At 37.0% G+C, this 24,051-nt stretch overlaps 1 protein-coding gene across 5 annotated transcripts in view; it reads right to left on the reverse strand.

Annotated features, from left to right (window-relative positions):
- GRM5 (glutamate metabotropic receptor 5) overlaps positions 1-24,051 on the reverse strand; it is a 511,936-nt gene that overhangs the window by 80,736 nt on the left and 407,149 nt on the right. For all 5 annotated transcript variants that reach the window (XM_072794970.1, XM_072794971.1, XM_072794973.1 and 2 more), the window contains exons 5-7: positions 22,140-22,386; positions 7,569-7,737; positions 1,667-1,793 (exon numbers count right to left, since the gene is read on the reverse strand). In XM_072794970.1, the coding sequence (XP_072651071.1) occupies positions 1,667-1,793; positions 7,569-7,737; positions 22,140-22,386 (543 nt within the window). The remainder of the gene's footprint in view (positions 1-1,666; positions 1,794-7,568; positions 7,738-22,139; positions 22,387-24,051) is intronic.

Raw genomic sequence — 24,051 nt, forward strand, 5'->3', positions numbered from 1 at the left:
TTCTTCTTGAAAATGTAGTCTTCTAGGTTCTTTCCTCATATCTCATGTCCACAAATCTCCTCTTTAATATATTGTACTAATATTTTTACCTTTTTGCCTCCCTTATTAACTTCTTTTCCTTAAAGATTGATTTATTTATTTTAGGGGGGGGTGGGGAAGAATGAGAGAATACTCAAGTAGACTTCTAGCTGAGTGTGGAGCCCACCTCAGGGTCCCATCCCAGGTCCCTGAAATCACAACCTGAGCCAAAATCAAATGATTTTGATTCTACTCAACCAGTTAAGCAGCTGACTAAGCCACTCAAGCGCCCCCTTATTCTTTAAGATAAATGTTGTATCTTTATTTTTATATCTTTATTTCAATGGTAGGCAATAAGGCATGTAATAAATGTTTACTGAATAAACTGGAAGGAAAGATGAAAGGTATTATATTCTGTGTGTGTGTGTTTTTTTTAAAGATTTTATTTATTTATTCATGATAGACAGAGAGAGAGAGAGAGGCAGAGACACAGGCAGAGGGAGAAGCAGGCTCCATGCAGGGAGCCCGACGTGGGACTCGATCCCGGGTCTCCAGGATCAGGCCCCGGACTGAAGGCGGCGCTAAACCGCTGAGCCACCAGGGCTGCCCTATTCTGTGTTTTTTAAAAAGATTTTATTTATTTATTTATGACAGACACACACACACAGAGAGAGAGAGAGAGAGAGAGCGAGAGAGAGAGAGAGAGAGAGGCAGAGACACAGGCAGAGGGAGAAGCAGGCTCCAGCAGGGAACCCCACAGGGGACTTGATCCCGGGTCTCCAGGATCACACCCTGGGCTGAAGGTGGCGCTAAACCGCTGGGCCACCGGAGCTGCCCATATTCTGTTTTTATACGTAAAAATTAGAAATAGCTCTGAAATATAATCTTGAGAACAATGACATATTCCTTTACATATCTGGGAGAAAAAAAACCCCAAACCAAAATACAAAAGCCAAAGAAACAAAACAACACCAACAGAAACAAAACACCCAGCCAAAATGAGTTTTACCTTATGCCAGCATTATTTGAAAACTCATTATTGAGAGCTTCCTGGCTGAGACTAAGGAAAAGTACTAAGCGTAGTGAAGTTTTAGACAAATTTCTACCCAACTCTGGGAATATCCTGAGAATGGGCTGAAAAATGTCCAGCAGAAAACTTAGGAATTCTCATCTATTTTGGGGGTGAGGGCAGGAATAGTTTCTTTAAGATCTTATTTATTTATTTGGCAGAGAGAGAGAGAGAGAGAGAGAGAGAGAGAGAGAGAGAGAACGAGCAGGGGGAGTGGCAGAGGGAGAGGGAGAAGCAGGCTCCCTGCTGAGCAGAGAGCCTGAAGTGGGGCTCCATCCCAGAACCCTGAGATCATGACCTGAGCTGAAGGCAGATGCTTAACCAACTGAGCCACCCAGCACCGCTCCCCCGCCCCCCCGCCCCCCGAGGGAATATTGACCAATCTCTCTCTGAGACATATTTTCATGATTAGCTCAGGCACTGGGAAGGCTTCTGTCCCTAAAGAAATTCTTTGTCACATGAACAAGACCACCAAGATGAGAAATACTTGGAGATGTGACACCCCCTCCACCCATGTCTATGTCCTTTTGCAGTTGATTTTTGAGGCATGTACCCAAGATGACACTGTGATACATATACCTGTAAGGTCATCAGTGGGCCACGACCCCAGCTGGCACGCCTTGCAGGTGTACTCATCGAAGACATACTCATTCTCTTTACAGGGTGTACAGGTCCAACAACAGCTGACTTCTCCCTTCCGGATCACCTAAGGTAAATATTTAAAATTTCGATTATTTTTTGTATAGATAAAAACTCAGCAATCCATTATTCAAATATGCTGTTTTGCAAAGCAGGAATGGCTTGCTTTCACATAAATTATTTCAAATGCTATCAGATAGGCAGTATAAATATTAATATTCTCATTTTATAATCAAAGAAACTGAAGCTGATTTTGAATGATCAGTCCAACATCATAAAATTAGTTGATGACAGGGTCTAGAATGAAATTAAATGCAAGTCTTTGTATACTTATTCTTAGATATCTATATTTAATTAAGTGCCTGTGTTTGTGCTCATATATAAATACACATTCATTTACATATGTATATTTATAACTGAATTTTCTTCAGAGTCTGTGTCTGTCTTTCCCTAAAATTAAAACTTTTGCTTTTTGAATTTACCTTGGTTTCCCTCCACCAGTTAAATAATTGTTAGCAAAAAGCATCATATACCTGCTAAAGTTCAAAAATCTATCCATATTGATTTAAAAATCATTAGGAATTTCTATTGAATTAAGAGGTAGAACATGATTTTTTTTTTCTGGAGTTCATCTCTTTGGTCTCTGTTTCTACTCAAAATCTGGTTCAATAACTCACAGCTCATTCTTTCCTATTCAAGTAGCTTTGATTTGCTTGGGATGATGGTGAATAAGGTCATTGAAGCTATTATACACCCCTTCATCTGTTTGATTTTTTTTACGGCAATGGAAAATAATTGAAATGATTTAACAGTTGAAGGAGTTCCAGATGTTATTCTTTAGAAATAGATGTCTTTTAGTTTTTTCCACCACTGTTGCATGAATAGCCTCTGTGGAATAGAGATAGCATTCATTAAACATTCCTATAAATAATTAAAACTGTGATTAATAACCAGTACTAACCAGAAACAGCAATGATTACACTATATATTTCTCGTCCTCAGTGCTGACTCTATTACTGACCTTCGATAGTAAAATGTCTAGATACCGATAGCCATGTACGATCGTAAACTGGCACCTCTTTCATTATATTTTCTATCCCTTTTGCTGGCTCTTGATACTGCAATCACACAAGGAGAGAATGATGACAAAAAGTTCTGGATCATCCTTTCCTTAAAATAACCAGATAAGTGAGGCAGAGTTGTTAATTAGACCTTCTCAATTTACCTAAAGTATTCTTCATAATAATACTACTTATTGGCTGTTTTCTGCCTGCCGTATGCTGTTATCTCATTAAAACAAGAAAGTAGTATAAGGTGGTGGGTTTATTTTGTTCTTTTTTTTTTTTTTTAAGGGGTTAAGGTTAGGGTTAGAACTGAGCTTACATAACACATATGGGTAAATGAAGGATCATATAACAGCCCTTGGACTTCAGGGCTCATGCTCATAAACGCTGAGCCTTATTGGTCTGTATAAAGGTTGAATTCAGGGGTAGTTGGGGGGATGGTGAAATAGCTGGTGTGGATTAAGGAGTACACCTATCATGGTGAGTACTGGGTAATGCATGGAAATGCTGAATTTCATACTATATTGCACAGCTGAAACTAACATAACACTGTATGTATAACTAACCGGAATTAAAATAAAACTTAAAAACAATAAAGATAGAGTTCATGATATTTTGAAAGATGTAGTAGAAAGAGTCTTGGCCTTGAGAATCAAGAGGTGCCCCTACTTGTAGCCACTAAAACAACTGTGCAGCTTTGAACAGTCCCTCAGCTGATTTTGTTTCTTCAAACCAAGATCAATGCTTTTTAAACAATATCTAGCTTTATAGGATTTCCTGTTGATTAAATAAAATAGCACAGTGATTTGTAAATGGTAGGACACTCTAAATGTAACCTGATTTATTAGTAATATGCATATAAATATTTATATAGAGAAATACATTTGATTGTAAGGTAATTTCAACCACATTTGATAAAACTATTGTTGGATAATTACTAGATTTTGTAATGCAAGCAATCACATTTGAAATATTGCAAGATTCTCTTTCTTACCGGGGCATGGCAAACAAAAGCAGGTACATTTTTCCTTTTAGGAATATGCTTATTTCCTGTGCTTTAGCTTGCATTGGTTTGTAAATTTCACGTTATTTTTTTAAACCAAAATATGATCATTTCCTTTTCCAAAAATAATCCCAATATTACAGTCTTTTTCTTTTTTTGAATCAGTGGTGACAGCTCGATATGTCTGCTTCTGATCATTTAGAATTGATTTGTATTACTTTTTTCATTTGTTGTATATGTTCTGTTTCACATTCATTTTGAGTTAGAAGAGAAAGTGACAATTCCATTTTTTTTTTTTTGACAATTCCATTACATAGTGATTCTCATTCTTTTTTAAGACCCTGGAAGTAGTGGTGATTTCTTTATGAATAACAATATGTAACATATTTGAACCTTTGCTAGACCAAGTGTATTTCCATGAGCACTGAATTAACAAATCTAAACAATGGCACGAGGTGTTGACATCTTTAATGAAATTGCTCAATGACACCCTTAAACCATATTAAGAAAATGTTGTCAATTATTTATTTAATAGAGGGAAAAATGATATATGGTTAGAAAAATAAAATTTGTGATTAAAAAAGGTAATTAAATGTTACAAATAAACTAGTACTAAAAATATCATAATAGAGAGTCATATTCTTCCATCAAGTAAGTTATTCCCAGTAGAATGGGGTAGAAAGGATATATAAAAAAATCTCCCAAATCAGCCATTCAGCTTTTTGAAGCTATAGGTTTAAACTGTATTGCTGTGAAAGGTCAAAACAAATAACATCCATGTGATAATTTATACAACCTAATCTTTCTACAGGAGGAAATGGAAATTCTGAACAATCAATATTCTGAGTGAGTCTAAAAAGAATTTCACATACAGATTCTAATTGTAAGATGACTGGACAAGATGCAGACTGTCACTGAATATTAAGGGTTAGCAAATTTTATCTGCAAAGGACCAGACAATAAATATTTTTGGTTTTGTGGGCCATATAGTCTTTATGGCAATTCAACTCTTCAACTCTATTTATTATAGTATGAAAACAGGCATAGACAATACATAAACAAATAAGCATTATACTTCTATAAAGCCTTATTTTTAAAAAGATTTATTTATTTATTTCAGAGACAGAGATAGAGGACACATAGTGAGGGGGCGGGACAAAGGGAGAGGGAAAGAGAGAGTCTCAAGTAGACTCCCTACCATGCACTGAGCCCAGTGTGGGCCCGATCCCAGGACCCTGAGATCAGACCTGAGCTGAAATCAAGAGTCAGACACTTAACCAATTGAGCCACCTAGATGCCCCTCAATAAAATTTTAGTTACAGCAACAGGTAGCAGATCGGATTTGTCACGGGGACTGTTGTTTCCTAACCCTTGTATATCATAACAAAACATACAGAAATTTTTAGCTACTCTATAAGCTACTGTGCCATTTAGAAGATATTAATACATTTATATTTATCTTTATTTACCTTGGCTTCCTTCTTGTCTTATGCTTACCAAATCTTCAGAACTACCCCTTGAAGATCTTACAATTAATACTGAATTATTTCACTTTCATTTGTAATCACCAATCAATGAACACATCAAATGTTCCAAACAGAGTAAACATGAAGTAGACTGAAAAGATCAAGGCCAACTGCTCCAGGTGTATACACCGCCTGAAATGTGGTACTATCATATTTTAATAACTATTTGATGAATAAATTATTTTGATACCATTTTTCTTCCCCGAGGACATTATACCTCAATAGCTAAACTTCTTTCTATTTTTATTATTTTTTTCATTCTTTCTTTCACTGATTTATTTCCTCTAAGTGTGGCCAGAATTTACTTACTCTAAAAGTAACTTTTCAATGTCCTCAAACTAGCAGGACTGCCTCTTACCTGCATGTCACCACACTTCTTATTGCTCAGTTACCATTTTATCCTGTTTAATCTACAAATCCTGCCTCAAGAAGGCCCCCGATGAAAATTGGCTAACCCCAATTTTCCTCTTTCCTTCGGTCCTTGTCTTCCTTAACTTCTCTCTTCCATTGACCACCACCTTACATGACAGTATACTCTCTAGTTATCTATCTTTCCCAGGCCCTGTTGTCCTTCACTCTATCTTTTCTTTTTTCCTTTATGCTTTCAAAGCAGATCTTCAATGTCTATTCTTGATCCACATTTATTTTCTTTGTATACTTTCAGGTTCAGTGACTGATATACTCCAACAGCTCCAACTTAAGCTCTAAATCTGTATCTTCAGCCTTATTTCTCATTGTCATAGACTGATGTTTTCTATTACTGGCTAGATATCTCAAAACTAACAGGCTTCCAAACTAACCCACTGACTTTCTTTAAAAACCATTCCCATTTTTCTATGCTCGACAATGGCACTTTCTAGTTACTAAGATTTAAAATTGCAATTGATTATCATGGGCTTTTCTTCTCCAACTCTACATCCAATTGATAGCCAGGGCTGATTGAGTATACTCTCTATATAATACTTCTCTCAAATATTGCCCCTGCTCCCATTCCATTCTCACTGTTCCTCCATAATCCAGGGTTCTTGTCACCATTATCACAGTGTCCTTCTTACTTTCTCTTCTTTCTCTACTCATGTTTTATAACAACTCATGCATCTTCACCTACTATAGTCCAGTTTATGTCAACATCTTTGCCAAGATTATTCTGACTCCCGGTTAATAAAAATTAAGTCAACCTGCTTAGTATGACATTCAAAACTCTCCACAAATATGGCTTCAAGCTATCATTTCCAATTCTCTCTTTTAAAATAACTATTTAAAGCAAGGAACCCTAGATTATTCACTGTTATTCGGGATACTACTTCTGTATCTTTCTAATTACTGTTCCTTCTACTTACATGATCATTTTTACACATCTCTCTCTGAAATTATACCCATTCTTCATGGTCCAGTGTCTGACATTTTACTCAGAAGAAATGTCTCTTTTTCTTTTCTTTTCTCCTTTTCTTTTATATGAACTTATATAGCTCTGGTTTTTTTCTTTCTTAATGAAGTCATCACATTTTATATAATGTTGCTTATTTGTGCCCAAGATATTTTTCCTCAGTTAGACTATAGATCTTTGGCAATAAATGTGTGTTACTTATTTTTCGCCCCATTGATATAAACTATTACATTAGTAGGAGTTTGATAAATATTTGTTAAGTTAATTAGAAATTAATGTGGTTTCCAGCTGTGAGCTATTTATCCCTAGGAAGCATGTCTTTGAGAGGCTTACATGAGTATAAAGGGTGTGGGTAAACATGACTCATCAACTGGTTCAATTAGTACAACTCCTAAGTCTATTGTGGGTCATACTATCAAAAGGAATTGAGAGAAAAGTTAAAAAAAAAAAAAAAAGCAAAACAACCCCCCTCCAAAAACACAAAACACAATTTCTGACATTAGAAGCTTATAATGTAAAAGGTAAGACAAATATCCAAAAGTTTTAGAAATAGCCAATGATGGGCTGCCTGGGTGGCCCAGTTGTTTGAGCATCTAGCGCTTGGTTCAGCTCAGATCATGATTTCAGTGTCATGAAACTGAATCTCATGTTAGGCTCCACGCTCAGTGCAGAGTATGCCTGGGATTCTTTCCCTTCTCTCCCTCCCATCTGCTCCTTCAACCCCCTCCCCCACTGCATGAGCACACATACATTCTCTGTCTCTCAAATAAATAAATAAATCTTTTTAAAAAAGAAATAGCCAATGATAATGAACACTTTGGAATTTACAACAAAAATTTTAAAAAATGGACTCCACTTTTACCTTTATCTGGCCTTTCTCACATGGCTCGCTGCACACAGATCTGATGATGTTGTGTTTCTTGGACCATACTTCATCATCATCCATTTTTAATTCTCCGTTGTCCCAACTTCCAACATTGATATAATCAAAATAATCCTTTCCCATTTCCTTGAAATTCATTATTTCATACCTTAGGAACAAGAATATAATGATTATTCAGCTAAGAATATGAATATTCAGCTATGAAAAAGCAAAAGATTTCATTTCCCAAAAATGTATCTATTGTCATATTACTGACACTGGAATTTTCCATGACACTATGCTGAGAATAACAAAAAAGCCTGTTGGCTTCAATTTCTCTTAAGAAACCTCTTCTTTTTTTTTTTTTTTTTTCATCAAACTTAAACTTGAAATAGAAGATAATCCCATGTGAGAAGGTGACTTGACCTCAGCAAGGATGAAAGACATTTTTTAAGTAACTTCAAGAAGTTTAAACAAGTACTACTGTTAGGATTCTAAAAAAGATAGAAAGGGTTGTTTTTTTTTATCTCTATTCAAATAAAATGACAAAATTATCCTTTACTAACCAAGTAAGAAATTTTGTAAACCTTTAATCTTATCTTCAGCTTTAGCAAATGTGGGGATAATCTGGATAGGGCCTGATCTTACTTTTCTTTTTTTACCCAGTACCAATGGCTAAACTCATTGTATAAAAGATGCCTTCAGGAATGATGTTTAAAATGTCCAAAAAGAATTTATGAGGTTGGAAGATGACAGCAGAGTAGGAGGATCCTAGCCTTGTCTCGTCCCTCAAATACAACTAGATAACTATCAAATCATCCTAAACACCCTAGAAAGCAACCTGAAGAGTGGGAGAACAAACCCTACAACTAAAGACAGAAAAGAGGCCACACTGAAAAAGGTAGGAAGTACAGAGACTCAGTTTGGGAGAAACAGGTCATGGCTGCTGTGGTGGGGAGTGAGCCACTGTTGTAGAGAAGGGTGAGAGACAGACTCACACACAGGAGAGTGCATGAGGAAAACAAATCCCCATTCCAATTGTCTTAGAAAGCAAGAGGGCCCAAATTTCATGAGTTCTTGTAATCAGTGGGATTTAAAGCCTTGAGTTCTAAAGGTCAGTGGTCTTGGCTCCAGGAGAACCTGGTGAATATTGGGGCTCCTCTTGGATAAAAGTCAAGCAAACAACCTACATACAAGCAACATGGAAACAGTGAGCTGAAGAGTGCCTGGGGTACACAGTAGAGAGGTTATCTGCTCATTTTGGAGTGTGTTCCAGAGAAACAACATTCACAGAGAGACCCCTCCAGGTATGGCAGGCACTATTTCCCTGCACTGCCCCTCAGCATAAACACAGAGGCATCTATAGTAACCAGCCCAGCACTGACAACTTGTTACCTAACTTGTTTACACTAAGCCCTGCACTCCAGTGTAACCATCCTTGTCAGTCATGTTTGCCTAAATTCCAGCATGACGGGGCCCCTCCCCAAGAAGACTGGCTCAAACCCCAGCTCACACCACATCTCCTGACACAGGAATTTGTAAGGCTTTGGTTCTGGAGGCAGTGGTAATAGGTCTCATGAGCAGGTTCGAGGACCCCTAGTCAGAAAGTTACACATTCAGGCCAGGGACCAAACATTGCCCACAACAGACAGAAAGAACCTCTGAAGATGACTGGCCTAAAGGATAAAGTGGCTAGGGAACAACAGCAAAGCACATGCAGAACATATTGGAGCCTCTCTGTGAAGTGCCAGGCCCTGGGGAACAGGTGACACTACACTGCAGAGCACTACAGGACCTCTTCTTCATAAGGCCATTATCCTTAAGAACAGGAGATGTAGCTGACTTTCTTAACACAGTCACAGAGACTTAGACAAAATGAGAAGAAAGAACAATTTGTCCCAAATGAAAGAATAGGACAAGGTCACTACTAGAGATCTAAGTAAAGCTGATATAAATAACATACTTGTTAGAGAATTTAAAGTAATAAACATAAAGATACTTACTAGTTGAGAAAAGAGCAGACAACATGAATGAGACCCTTAACGCAGAGATAAGGGATAACATAGCAGAGATATATGGCTCAGTAAACAAAATGAGCAACACACTTGATGGAATTTACAGCAGGCTAGAAGCAACAGAGGGATGAGTTAATGAGTTATAAGACAGAGCAGTGGAAAGTGATCAAGCTGAATAAAAGAGAGAATAAAGAATTATGCAAAATGAGAATATACTTAGGGAAACCAGTGACTCCATCAAATATAATAGCATTCAGAGTAGAGGGATCCCAGAAGAAGAAGAGAGAAAAGGAGGAAGAAAATTTATTTGAAGAAATAATAGGGGACACCTGGGTGGCTCAGCGGTTGAGCGTCTGCCTTCAGCTCAGGGCGTGATCCCAGAATCTGGGATTGAGTCCCACATCGGGCTCCCTGAGAGGAGCCTGCTTCTCTCTCTGCCTCTCTCTCTCTCTCTCTCTCTCTGTGTGTGTTTCTCATGAATAAATAAATAAAATCTTTTTTTTTAAAAAAGAAATAATAGCTGAAAATTTCCCAAATCTGAGAAAGGAAACAGATATCCAGATCCAGTAGGCACAGAGAACCCCCAACAGAATCAACAAAAGCAGATCTATACCAAAATATATTGTAAATAACATGAGAAAATGTAGTGATAAAGAAAAAAAATTAAAAGCAGCAAGACAAAAGAAGACAGATAAAAGGGAAATCCCATAAGGCTATCAGTGGATTTTTCAGCAGAAACCTTGCAAACCAGAAGAAAGTGGCATGATATATACAAATTCTGAATGAGAAAAATCTACAGCCAAGGATACTCTATCCAGCAAGGCTATCATTCAGAATAGAAGGAGAGATAGTTTCCCAGACAAACAAAAACTAAAGAAGTTCATTACCACTAAACCAGAGATATTAAGAGGGACTGCAAGAAATGTTAAAGGGGATTGTTTAAGTGGAAAGCACAGACCAAAAGTCAAAGTATAATGGTAGAAAACACAAAAGCAGTAAAGACAAATATTCCTATAAAAAATCATGCAAAGAACTCACAAAATAAAAAGATGTAAAAAAGAACAACATAAACCTAACATGTGGGAAGGAGAAGGAGTAAAGAAAGGGTTCAAACTTAAATGACCAACAACCTGTTATTGACTACTATATGTAGAAGAGAAAGAAAGAAAGAAAGAAGGAAGGAAGGAAGGAAGGAAGGAAGGAAGGAAGGAAGGAAGGAAGGAAGGAGAGAAGGAGAAAGAAAGAAAGAAAGAAAGAAAGAAAGAAAGAAAGAAAGAAAGAGAAAGAAAGAAAGAAAGAAAGAAAGAAAGAAAGAAGAAAGGGATCAGAGAAAAATTTCCAAAACAACCACGAAACAAATAATAAAATGACAATAAGTACATATCTATCAATAATTACTTTAAATGTAAATGTTGTAAATGCTCCCATCAAAAGATACAGACTGACAGAATGGATAAAATAACAAGACTCACCTAAATGCTGCCTACAAGAGACTCTTTCTAGATCTAAAGACACCTGTAGATTGAAAGTGAGGGCACAGAGAAACATTTATCATGCAAGTAGATGTCAAAAGAAAGCTGGGATAGCTTATACTTATATCAGACAAAATAGACTTTAAAACAAAGACTGTAAAAAGAGATCAGGAGGGGGACATATAATAATAAAGGGGATATATAAGAAGATATAACAAATATAAATAATTATATACCCAAATACATAAAACAGTTAATAACAAAGATAAAGAAATAATCTATAATAAAACAATAATATTAGGGGACTTTAATACCCCTAATACCCCTCAATGGACAGATCATCTAAACAGAAAATCAATAAGGAAAAAATGGTTTTAAATGACACACTGTACTGGATGGATTTAACAGATATATTCAGAACATTCCATCCTAAAACAGCAGAATATACATTCTTTTTAAGTCCACCTGAAACATTCTGCAGCATAGACCATATATTAGCCCACAAAACAAGCCTCAACAAAATCAAGATTAAAGTTGTATCATTCCTCTTTTCTGACCACAGCACTATGAAACTAGGTGTCAATCACAAGAAATAATCTGGAAAGACCACAAATATATGGAGGTTAAATAGCATTCTACTAAAAAAGAATGGGCCAACCAGACAAAGAAAAAGAAATAAAAAATACACAGAAACCAATGAAAATGAAAACATAACAGTATAAAACCTTTGGGATGCAGCGGAAGCAGTTCTAAGAGGGAAATTTATAGCAATACAGGCCTTTCTCAAGAAGCAAGAAAAATCTCAAATAAACATTCTTACACTGAAAGGAGCCAGAAAAAGAACAACAAACAAAACCTAAAACCAGCAGAAGGAACAAAATAATAAAGATTAGAGTAGAAGTAAATGATGCAGAAACTAAAAAGAAAACCCAAAAGAACAAATCAATGAAACCAGGACCTGGTTCTTTGAAAACAATCAATAAAATTGACAAACCGCTAGCCAAACTTATCAAGGAAAAAAGAGAAAGGACTCAAATAAGTAAAATGACAACTGAGAGAAGAGAAATAACAACCAACACTACAGAAATAGAAATAATTATAAAAGAATATTATGAAAACTCTATGCCAATAAGCTGGACAACCTAGAAGAAATGGATAAATTCCTAGAAACATATAAACTATGAAAACTGAAACAGGAGGAAACAGAAAATTTGAAGAGATCGATAACCAGCATAGAAAAAGAATCAGAAATCAAAAACTCCCAACAAAGAAAAGCAGTACCAGATGGCTTCACAGGCAAATTCTACCAAACATTTCCAGAAAACTTAATACTTATTCTTCTCAAACTACTCCAAAAAATAGAAAAGGAAGGAACACTTCCAAATTTATTCTATGAGGTCGCATTACTCTGATACCAAAACCAGATAAAGACACCACTGAAAAAGAAAATTATAGGCCAATATCCCTGATGGACATAGATGCAAAAATTCTCAACAAAACATTAGCAAACCAAATTCAACAATACATTAAGAAAATCATTAACCATGATCAAGTAGGATATATTCCTGGATTGTAAAGGTGATTCAGTATTCTCAAATCAATCAATGTGATACACCACATCAAAAAAGAGAAAGGATAAGAACCATGTAATCATTTCAATAGATGCCAAAAAAGCATTTGTCAAAAGTGTAATATCCATTCATGCTAAAAACCCTTAGCAAAATAGGCTTAGAGGGCCATACCTCAGCATGATAAAGGCCATATAAAAAAACCCCACAACTAACATAATCCTTAGTGAGGAAAACTGAGAACTTTTCCCCTAAGATCAGAAACAAGACAAGGAGGGCCACTCTCATCACTTTTAAATTTTTTTTTTTTTTTGGGAGGGGGGGATGCCTGGGTGACTCAGTTAGTTGAGCACCCGACTCTTGGTTTCAGCCCAGGTCATGATCTTGTGATAGGATTGAGCCCTGACTCTGGCTCTGCACTCAACCAAGTCTTCTGGACGTTCTCTCCCTCTCCCTCCCCTTTGCACCCCCCCCCACCAATGGCATGCTTTCTAAATACATACATACATACATACATAAAATCTTTAATTAAAAACTTTATCTATCTAAGCAATCTCTTACACCCAACATGGGACTCAAATTCATGATCTCAAGGTTAAGAGTCACATGCTCTACTAACCTAGCCAGTCAGGAGCCCCTCATTATTTTTATTTAACATAAAAGTCCTAGCCACTGCAATCAGACAACAACAACAACAACAAGATTCAAATCAGTAAGGAAGAAGTAAAACTTTCACTATTTGCAGATGACATCATACTATATATAGAAAACCCAAAAGAAAAAAAAAAAAAAAAAGAAAACCCAAAAGACTCAACCAAGAAACAGCTAGAACTGATAAGCAAATTCAGTAGACTCATAGGATACAAAATAAATGTACAGAAATCTACATTTCTATATACCAATAATGAAGCAGCAGAAAGATAAATTAAGAAAACAATCCCATTTACAATGGTACCAACATAATGAGATACCTAGGAATAAACCTAAACAAATAATTGAAAGACCTGTACTCTGAAGAGTAAAAAGCATTGACGAATGAAATTGAAGATGACACAAAGAAATGGAAAGACATTCCATGCTCATGGGTTGGAAGAACAAATATTGTTAAAATGTCTATATTACTGAAAGCAATGTACATATTTAATGCAATCCCTATCAAAATACCAACAGCATTTTTCACAGAACTAGAACAAAAATGCTAAAATTTTTTACCCCAAGTATCCAAAGCAACCTCAAAAGAGAAAAGCAAAGTTGGAGGCATCACAATTCTCAACTTCAAGTTCTATGACAAAGCTGTAGTGATCAAAACAGTATGGTACTGGCATAAAAATAGACACAGAGATCAACAGAACAGAATAGAAAACCCAGAAATAAACCCACAACTATGTGGTCAATTGATCTTCAACTAAGCAGGAAAGAATATCTAATGGGAAAAAGTCTCTTCAATAACTAGTGCTGGGATAACTGGACAGCAACATGAAAAAGAATGAAACTGGACCACTTTCTTTCACCATACACAAAAATAAACTCAAAATGGGTTAAAGACCTAAACATGAGACCTGAAACCATAAAAATTCTTCAAGGGGGCACAGGCAATAATTTCTTTGACATCAGCCATAGCAACTTTTTTTCTGGATATGTCTCCCAAGTCAAGGGAAAAAAAAGCAAAAATAAACTACTGGGACTTCATCAAAATGGAAAGCTTCCGCACAATGAAGGAAACAATCAACAAAACTGAAAGGCAACCTTTGGAATGGGAGAAGATATTTGCAAATGACATATCTGATAAAGGGCTGGCATCTAAAAGATATAAAGAACTTATAAAACTCAACACAAATAATTATTTGGATAAACAAATAATCCAATGAAAAAATGGGCAGAAAACATGAAGAGACATTTCTCCAAAGAAGACATTTAGATAGCTAACAGACATCTGAAAAGATGTTCATCATCACTTACCATCAAAGAAGTATAAATTAAAACGACAACCTCATACTTGTCAGAGTGCCTAGAATCAACAACACAAGAAACAACAGGTGATGGCAAGGATATGGAGAAAGGAGAGCCCTTGAGCACTGTTGGTGGGAAGGGAAACTGGTGTAGTCACTCTGGGAAATAGTATGGGTGTTTCTCAAAAAATTATCAGTATCACTATCCTACAAGCTAGCAATCACACTACTGGGTATTTACCCAAAAAATATAAAAACACTAAATCAGAGGGCTACATGCATGCCCCTATGTTTATAGCAGCATTATTTACAATAGCCAAGATATGGAAGTAGCCCAAGTGTCTATTGATTGATGAATGGGTAAAGGAGAGGTTATATATATATATATATTATATATATTCCAATATATAGTAGAATATCATTCAGTGATAAAAATGAATGAAATCTTGCCATTTGCAATGACGTGAATGGAGCTGGAATGTATTATGCTAATCAAAATAAATCAGTCAGAGAAAGACAAATACTACATGATTTCACTCAAATGTGGAATTTAAGAAACAAAACAAACTAGCAAAGGGAAAAAAGGGGAGAGGAGAGATAAATCAAGAAGCAGATTCTTAGTTACAGAGAAAAAACCGATAGTTACTCAAAATTGTTACTGCAAATAAAACACTTTAGGGTAATCCTTAAGCTACTGAACAGCTAACAAAATTTAAGAATCAATTAACATTCTGAAAAAGACACTACCACAAAAAATGAAATTTTGATTTATAGAGAACAAACTGATGGTTAGAGGGGAGGAGGGTGGAGGAATGGGTAAAATAAGTGATGGGGATTAAGGAGGGCACTTGTGATGACGACCAGGTGATGTACGGAAGTTTTGAATCACTATATTGTACACCTGAAGCTAATATAACATGGTATGTTAACTAACTGGAATTAAAATAAACAAAGCAAGTCTGAAAATAGATGGCTTCTAAAGCACCTCGTGCAATGTAAAAATCCTGGAAGATGCTAATACCTTGTGAGTTCTCAGCCTATATTGCTATTGTTCTCATTTTGAGTATGGGGATAGATGTAAAGAGGGAAAACTAATGTACTTATTTACAAGATTTTTCTTACGTGCAAGAACATTTCCAGAGAAGCATTTTTGAAATAATTTTCCAATGTTAGGACAGTGGATGAACAATACCAGTCACTTTATCAGCTCCTGTAGACATAACTGTGGGTATATCTTAGGTGCACAATGTCTTCACATAGCACCCTATGCTTTTACCTCCTAGGACTTAGACAGTTGGCTCGTGGGTTCTTATAAATACCCCCTCCATCCTTCCATGCTCAGCATAGTTATCTGCAAATTGACATGGATGGACAACTATCTAGCATTTGGGTTCCAGTGACCAGCTTACCATATGCAGACCAATGCTCAGGAAGGAAATGTTAGGAATCAATTTGACCTCAGTCTGTTTCGATTGACACTGTAAAATGATACCATTCTGTTTTTACTCCCAATCACAGTATTTTTATGGTACTGTCTTTTTCAGAATGTTAGTTCATTCTTAAATTTTGTTAGCTGTTCAGTAGCTTAAGGATCATCCCACAGTATTTTATTTGCAGTAAGTAACAATTTTGAGTAATTGCTTAAAGTCCACTTCTAAACCCAAAGTACTAATCTGCAGGATACTGTCACAGCTATCCAATGGCTTCTATGCATACAATGAGTCGAGATACTCGAAAACAGAGCCCTTAAGGCTAAAAAAAAGAAACTCATTTATTATGTCATTGAGTATTTCAAGTATATAAGCTTCGGAGACTTCAAAAAGTATTCTGTGTGAGCAAATAAAGACTCTGAGCAAATAAGCTTTGAACATTCTAGGCTGGGAAAAAGAAAGAATTATAGGTATCAGGAAGTTTTCTTTCTTTGCTGCTGCTGATTTGAAGAGCTATGAGGGTTTCATTGCTCACTCCAAATGAGTCCTCAACCCATTTCTACTCATATTTAACTTTGATAAGGTCTCCATACTGTGAGTTTTACAGATAATGGGACTGCAGTTTGGTGAGGTTATTGAGTAATGGCAGATTGCAGAGTATGCAAGTGGCAGAGCAAACCTAAACTCAGCCTTTAGACTTCCAGTTCACTGTTCTCCATTAGACCGCTCCATATCTATTAGAGCAGAGAATCAACTTTCCTTGCTCCTCGATTGCATTAATCTGCTCTATGTAGGGGAAATGGTAAAACGTGAAGAGATTCAGTTTTTGAAAAATAAATATGAAAATTCTATAGAATGGAAAATGTATTTGGCAGCGAAGTGATTTCAGAAAAAGTTAAACCTTCATTTTTGGTTCAAAACTGTCAACCTGTTTTAACTACGTTAGAGATAATGAATCCTCCTCATGGAATTAGCTTGTAGATTTCTGGTAATTATTTATCTACAAGACAAATGCAGAGATATCATCACTAGTACCGTAGTCGGTGAAAATAGAACATTGCTGTAAAAATCTTTGGTAGCAACACATTAGAAAAAGAGTTAAAAATAATTCTCCATTAAAAAAGAAAAAAAAAGAGGTTTGGGATGCCTGCGTGGCTCAGTGGTTGGGTGTCTGCCTTCAGCTCACAGCGTGATCCTGGAGTCTGGGGATTGAGTCCCATGTTGGGCTTCCTGCATGGAGCCTGCTTCTGCCTCTGCCTTTGTCTCTGCCTCTCTCCCTCTCTCTCTCTCTCTCTCTCTCTCTCTCATGAATAAATAAAGTCTTTTTTTTTTTTTAAAGGTTTTTCCCCTCGTTTGGCAATTGGTATGAATTCTTTCCATTTTCAGAGATAGGATATAGACTTTATTATCTGTCAAAAGTGAGTGTTTGAAAAGTACTCTTAGATTTGGGGTAAGAATTAAAACACATAATGGCTTCCTACAATTGTTTTCCATTATTTAATTCCCTCCCTTTCTCACTGTCTTGCTCTTCTGCTCTCCTTCATCAAGCTTCTTTGTTTCTAAATCTTTCTGCTCCTGAAACTTTTTTCTTATTTACTGTGTGTGGTATGTATGATCTGTTTTCTGTAATATCTCTCCTTTCTTTCTCCTTTCTCTCTACCTCCCCTCGTCTCTCTTCCTTAACTGGTCATAATTCATAGTCGGAATATACTGAAATTTTTAAAAACTGAATTTCTTTTTTTTAAGATTTTATTTATTTATTCATGAGAGACACAGAGAGAGAAAGAGAGGCAGAGACACAGGCAGAGGGAGAAGCAAGCTCCATGCAGGGAGCCTGATGCGGGACTCGACCCTGGGTCTCTAGGATCAGGCCCTGGACTGAAGGTGGGGCTAAATCGCTGAGCCACCCAGTCTGAACCTAAAAATGAATTTCATACTGCATTCAAAAACAAAATAAAATAGATAAAATGTGTTCTAATACAAAGCAAAACAAGTTCTATTAAAGCACTAGGTAGAACCTAGAGGTAGGCAGGCTTCTGTTTATCAGAACTAAAGAACTTTTTAAGTGGTAGTAACTCTGAAAATTAGAGCAGGCTTCCTTTCTCAGAAGATAGTGAAATTTTCTTTACCCAGGGGGCTGAAGCAATGTTGTCAGGGGAACTGCAACATCTTCAGGTGGAAGGGGCTGTGTAGAATTTTAGATTCAAGTACCAACTAAAATCCTCTCAGTCTATAATTCTTTTTTTTTTCAGTCTATAATTCTAATGCTTAGGTGTGTGGTTTTTAAAAGTTTGATTCTTAAATATGTGACAGATTGTCTGCCATCCAAGAAAACAGACATTTTAAGCAGCAATCCATGCAACAGAGCAATTACAATGATCTGTGTCTTGGGGGTTGGATTAAAGACCACAAGGTCCCTTTGACCAAGTCCTTTAATGGTAATTAATAATGAAATCCTTTTCCAGGATACACATAGAACCATTTCATATGTGACATAAAGAAAATGGGGAAAAGAAAAGAAAAAAAAAAAAGAAGAGAAAAGAAAACTAAGTTACATTCTCTTCATTTGAATTTAATCACCATGCCTGGGAATTGCATACCGGCCTTGCTCTGTTACTGACTGTGAGAGTGGGCGCGCCTCTTCCTTTCTTTGTGACTCCACTGTGCCTCCCAAGGAAAGTTGGGAAGTTGAAATAAGTCATCTCTGGTCCTTCTGTGACATATGCAGAGCCACATACGAAGAACCCTTGTGCAAACCTGCTCAGTATCTTCAAATTTCTAGTGTTCTAACCTGATCTTCTATTTGTCACCTCTGTTTCTGCCCACCCACTCTTCTTTTCTTGTCTTTTGGATTAATCAAGATTTTAAAAGTATCCTTCTATTGGTTTTTTAGCTATTCCTTGTATTAAGGGATTAAATATGCATTCTCTAATTATCCTATTCTACCTAATGTTGTGTCACTTAATGTAAATAAGAAACTTACTGTTGTAGAATTCTATATCCCCTTTCTTTATGACACGTTGCCAAATATTTTTCATTTCCATACTTATCAATCCCACAATATAATGTTACAATTCTTGCTTTAAACAGCCAGTTGTACTTAGTCTCATGTTTTGATGTTGGCTCTCCATGTTTCCTCTGCCCAGTTATGGTCAGTCCCAGGCAGTAGTGAGGCCTCTTCAACCCTATTTCTCAACGGACTCTCTGTGAGGGATCAGAAAATTTTTACTGTAGAGGCACATTCAATATTTTGAGGCTTTGTGAGATGGTCTTGGTGAAACTAGTCAACACTGCCAGTGTAGTGTGAAAACAGCCAAAGATAGGACCTAAATGAGTGGGTGTGATTGTGTTCCAATAAAACCTGATTTATGAAAACAGACAGCAGACTCCATTTGGCCTGCAGACCACAGTTTGCTGACCTGTGGTCTATACTATTGGTGGTAAGTAGTCAAGGTCCATATTTCTTATCTGTAATTCTGAAATTCTTAGAGCTCTGAAAATTATATTTTTATAACTCACTTGGCAGAAAACATGACCCAACCTGAACTTATCTGGTGAAAGAACTTGGCCCACACTGTAATGAGGCTATTTATAGTCTATTTATCACACTTTATGTGAATATTTGTATGTTTTACTACAGAAATATTAATATGTTGATTAAAGAGTGCTGCTCCACAGCATGTTGGTGGCATCAGATGACTGTGTTACCTTTTCTAATTTAAAAATTCTGGATTCTGTAATACACTTGGTCCCAAGGATTTTATTAAAGAATTGTGGACTGATAGTTGTCTGATTAGATATGAAGTTTAAAAGAAGTGGTTAAAATGAACTCTCTAACAGTCTACAATTGTGTTTGCTAGAATAAGTTGTTACCTGTCCTTGCTTCCTTGGTTCAGGATCTTCCTCTGGCTTTTTAGGGGACTCCCTAGTCACCCCAGTCTCCTCTGGTGCATTGCCCCATTTGGAATGTCTTTGACTCAGCAGAACCATAACTTTTACTCCACAGAAATAATAATATAATGCCTACTGATAAATTTCTCAAAAAATAGTGGCTTTTTAACTTTTATCCTGGTTGATTAATTGGCAGATCATTGTATAAGGTTAGGAGTGAAGATTGAATTAGAATCTTGAGTTCTCATGTATTAGACTGTATCTTTGGAAAAGTCACTTAGTCTTTGTAAGCCTCAATTTGTGAGCCTTCAGCTGGAGAAAACAATGATAACATTTACCTCATAGGATTAAAATGTAGAGGACTTAGCTAAGTGTTTGGCTCAAAATACCTGTTCAATAAATATTAGTTTAGTTATTTTGTAAATAGAACTGGATTAATTGGAAAAATAAAAAGCTGCAAACCACCTTCCTGAATCTGGTTCATGCCCTTAGAGGCCAATTCACAGTATTTATTAATGGCTTCCTGTAACACCCAACCTTTGTTAATATGTGGAAAGTCTCTGAACAATTGTGAATTCTTGGAAATTGTCTGCAAAATTTTATATATATTGTCCTTTAGAGGATATCTATAAATTTCATCTGAAGTCTTAAAGAGATTTACATTCTAAAAAAGATTAAGAACCAATGTTCTAAATGTACCCATTACAGCATATTTGGAGGATTATGATGAATGAGACAGTGATGTTCTTTCTGATCTATTAAGGTTTCCCATTCGAATAGAGCTGAGAAATTTCTTCACTATCTGTTCTTTGTGGAACTAGCTTGGGTACATGACATGAAAACCCTTTGAATATTCAGAGCTGTAGTCATCAAAGTTTACGAACAAGTCCCAAGCTGATGTCAGTGCTATAGGCATGCTCACAGGAATAATAGATCCATGTACGGATATCAGGGAGTAAGCCTTGACTTGAGCCTACAAACTGAGCTCATTGGCTGACCTGCCCTATGAAGCTTTATGACAAATGTGAAGTTTTCTGTGGCCCTGATAAAATGTTTGTATTCCCTATACCCCATGGGTATACCGAACAGCCAAAAAAGAAGATAACTATATATGCAAAGTCAGCTTATCTTGGCAATGAGCCTGCTGGGAGCAATATTCAAGTCTCTAGAATAGAATAAATATACAGCTTTCTTCTTGGCTGCATGACTTGGAACTAGCTGTCACTTAGCAGTTCAGCTTGTGACATGGTAACAGCTGCATCAGGGACAAGCTTCAGCTCACCTCAGTAATACGAAAACAAGTTAGAACCAAGGTGGCTGGTGCATGTGTGGGCACATGAGGTGTGAGTCATGGAGAGAGTCATGAGACCTTCTCTTGGCAAGATAGGCTACAGAGTGTAAAGACACCCTCTCCAAGCCTTCATGTCAAGGATAAACTGTTGCTGGAAGAATGCTTCGGGTTTTACAGTGGGAGACCAAAGGACCCTGATTGTGTCCATGTAAGGCAGAGTGAAGAGCCAGCCCCACTACAGCTCAGAATATCATTTTAATGACATTATCCCTCATGGATTAAAAGTCTCCTGTGTAGAGTCACTTAAGAATTTAGAGTATGAGATAGATGTGAATTCTGATAAGTTCTAGGTACCTAATGACTTCCCTGGAGGCTGATCTATAATTATGAGTAAGTTCATATTTCTCAGGCTCCTCTATCAATAACGAAAGGTGGAGTTTGATAATAAAAGGCAATTTAGTCCTCAAGAAGGGAGAAAGACCTCCAGCTAAAGGATAATAAAATAAAAGGACTTCTAACTTACTATAGGTAGAGCAAACAATGTAATAGCACCCCAGCCCTATTTCTGAATTACCATAAATGGAATAGTTCCCATTTCTGAATAATTCTATGACCCAAGAAGAGATCAGAGTGCAGAGAATAACATGGAAAACATACAGAGAAACCACAGAGCTGGTTTTTGGTTTTTCTATTATAACATGAGGCTCCTGTCTCTGAGTGTAGGTCTCTGAAATGTGATGATTCCGAGTGTATTTTGGAAGCCAGTACACATATGGATGTGTATGTGGCTACAGAAAATGGGGCTCCCTCTGTCTATCTTTAATCCCTTTGTGATGTCAGAGCTGGCCAAATATGACCAGTAAGCCTAGATAACCACAAAAGAGAGAAATGGGCACATTGGGATCAATAGATGACTGTCCACCTACTATTGTCTAGAAGAGAATTATAACAGTACCTTCCTGGAGAGTCTCCATTCTCATCAAATAGGATCATATCTCCAGAAACCCCAGTAAAATTGGTTTTCATCAGGGAATCCAAAAGTTTCCGTCCATCAATTGGTTTCATTGCATCACAAAGGCCTGCATAGCCTGGACAGAGGGACATCTGCATGTTGTGGAGCCCATAGGCCATGGAATAGATCGCATTGATCACAAATCCCATTTTGGAATCTTGAACGTGATGTGTTCTCAGAGTCAGTGAACCTGTTGAGAAACAAATTAAGGATTAACTATGAGATTGAATTATACTACAGCTCTATCCATGGATTCTGAATAATTGGAGAATTCACAGCAGCAATTTATCAGAGTTAGAATCAGAGTAAATGCAAAGCTACGAGTGCCAGAATAGAATGGCCTCTGATTGCTTTCTATTTCCAGGCTTTTCTCCCCCTAAAACCTTGAAGAAAAATCTGAATCCCCAACACTACCAAGATTCACTTCCTCTGTTACCAATCTCTAGAGATAGATGCAGGAGAGCACTATATTTCTGTACCAAAGAATTTATCTTAAGGACAGATTAATCTCCTTAGCACTCAACTATGATAATATACTTCCTTGGTTTAGAAATGCACAACAAATCTCCTGTTGCCAAACTAGTAAGTCTTAGCTAAGCAAACTAGATTTTCTACCATCTTGCCTCAACTTACCTGTTAGGATGCACCACTTCCCACCTCAAAGCACATGCTCTCCATAAACTAGCCTACTTGGAAATTCTAAAACATAATCTAACATTTACAGTCTATTAATTAATTAATTAATTAATTGGAGTCTGAGTATACAAAAAGCTGTGTGGTTGATGGTCTAGGGACAAAACAAAGATGAACTGGGCATGGATTCTGCACTTAAGAAGAAATTTGTTCAGTAATAGAAATAAATTATGTAGCTACAGTGAAAGATAGAATGTGATAAACTTGTAACACATATGGAGTTAAAATCTATGGAGGCCCAAGGAGGGAGAGATCTCTTCCAACGGAGGGCTCTTGGGAAAGTTTCATTAAAGAACTAACATTCGGAATGGTTTATTGATTCAACAAATATGGAATGAGTGCCTGTTACTTCTGACTGCTCAGAAGGTGCTGGGAGTGAGGGATCTAATGCTGAATAAGATAAATCTGATTCTTTCCCTAGAGTCTAGAAGGCACAGGAGCATCTAAGCAGATCATTGCAGTGTGGTTTGATAAGTGTGGAGGCAGTACCAAGTCGGGAGGGGCACCAGACCCAGAAGTTCACTGCTGCTGAGAACTATGGCTGAGTGTCAGCTGGATGAGGAGTGGAGGGAAGAGTGTTTAAGGGTTCTTGGTTGAGAGAGAGAGCATGCTCTCTGGGAGCATGCTCTCTGGTCTGGGAAACCTTAAGAAGGTTGGAATGCCCAGACCATGACATGCGAGATGGGGGAATGGGGAGTGCAAAAGGAGCAGAGGAGACAAGGGCTGCATAAGCTACATGAAGATTGCTGCACTTTATCATGAAGATCACTGGGGGCCTTTGCAGTGTTTAACTAGGAAGGGACGTGATCAGAATTCTGTTTCAGAAAGACCAGTCTGGCTATAGTGCAGAGAGAGATTGAAAGGGCTGTGGGAGGGGAGCCAGAAAGACCCATGAAGAGGAGATACAATGATCCCCATGACAGCTGAAAAGGGCTTGGTCTGGGTAGAGGCTATGGTCACGGGCAGAATCCACTGCCAGGGCTGGGGAGTGAAGAATGAGGAGTGAGACATAGAAGGAGAACAGTGGTAAGAAGCTGTAAGGAAAAGCTGAGGTAAAGACAGCTTGTCATTGGGGGAAAAGTTTTCTGTAAGAGAGATAAAAATGGATTTTCCAAAGTAGCATCGTTCTTCATGAGTTCTAAACTATGGAGGCATATTATCC

The sequence above is a fragment of the Canis lupus genome, chromosome 23 (genome assembly GCF_048164855.1).
Source record: "Canis lupus baileyi chromosome 23, mCanLup2.hap1, whole genome shotgun sequence".
Classification (NCBI taxonomy): Eukaryota; Metazoa; Chordata; class Mammalia; order Carnivora; family Canidae; genus Canis; species Canis lupus.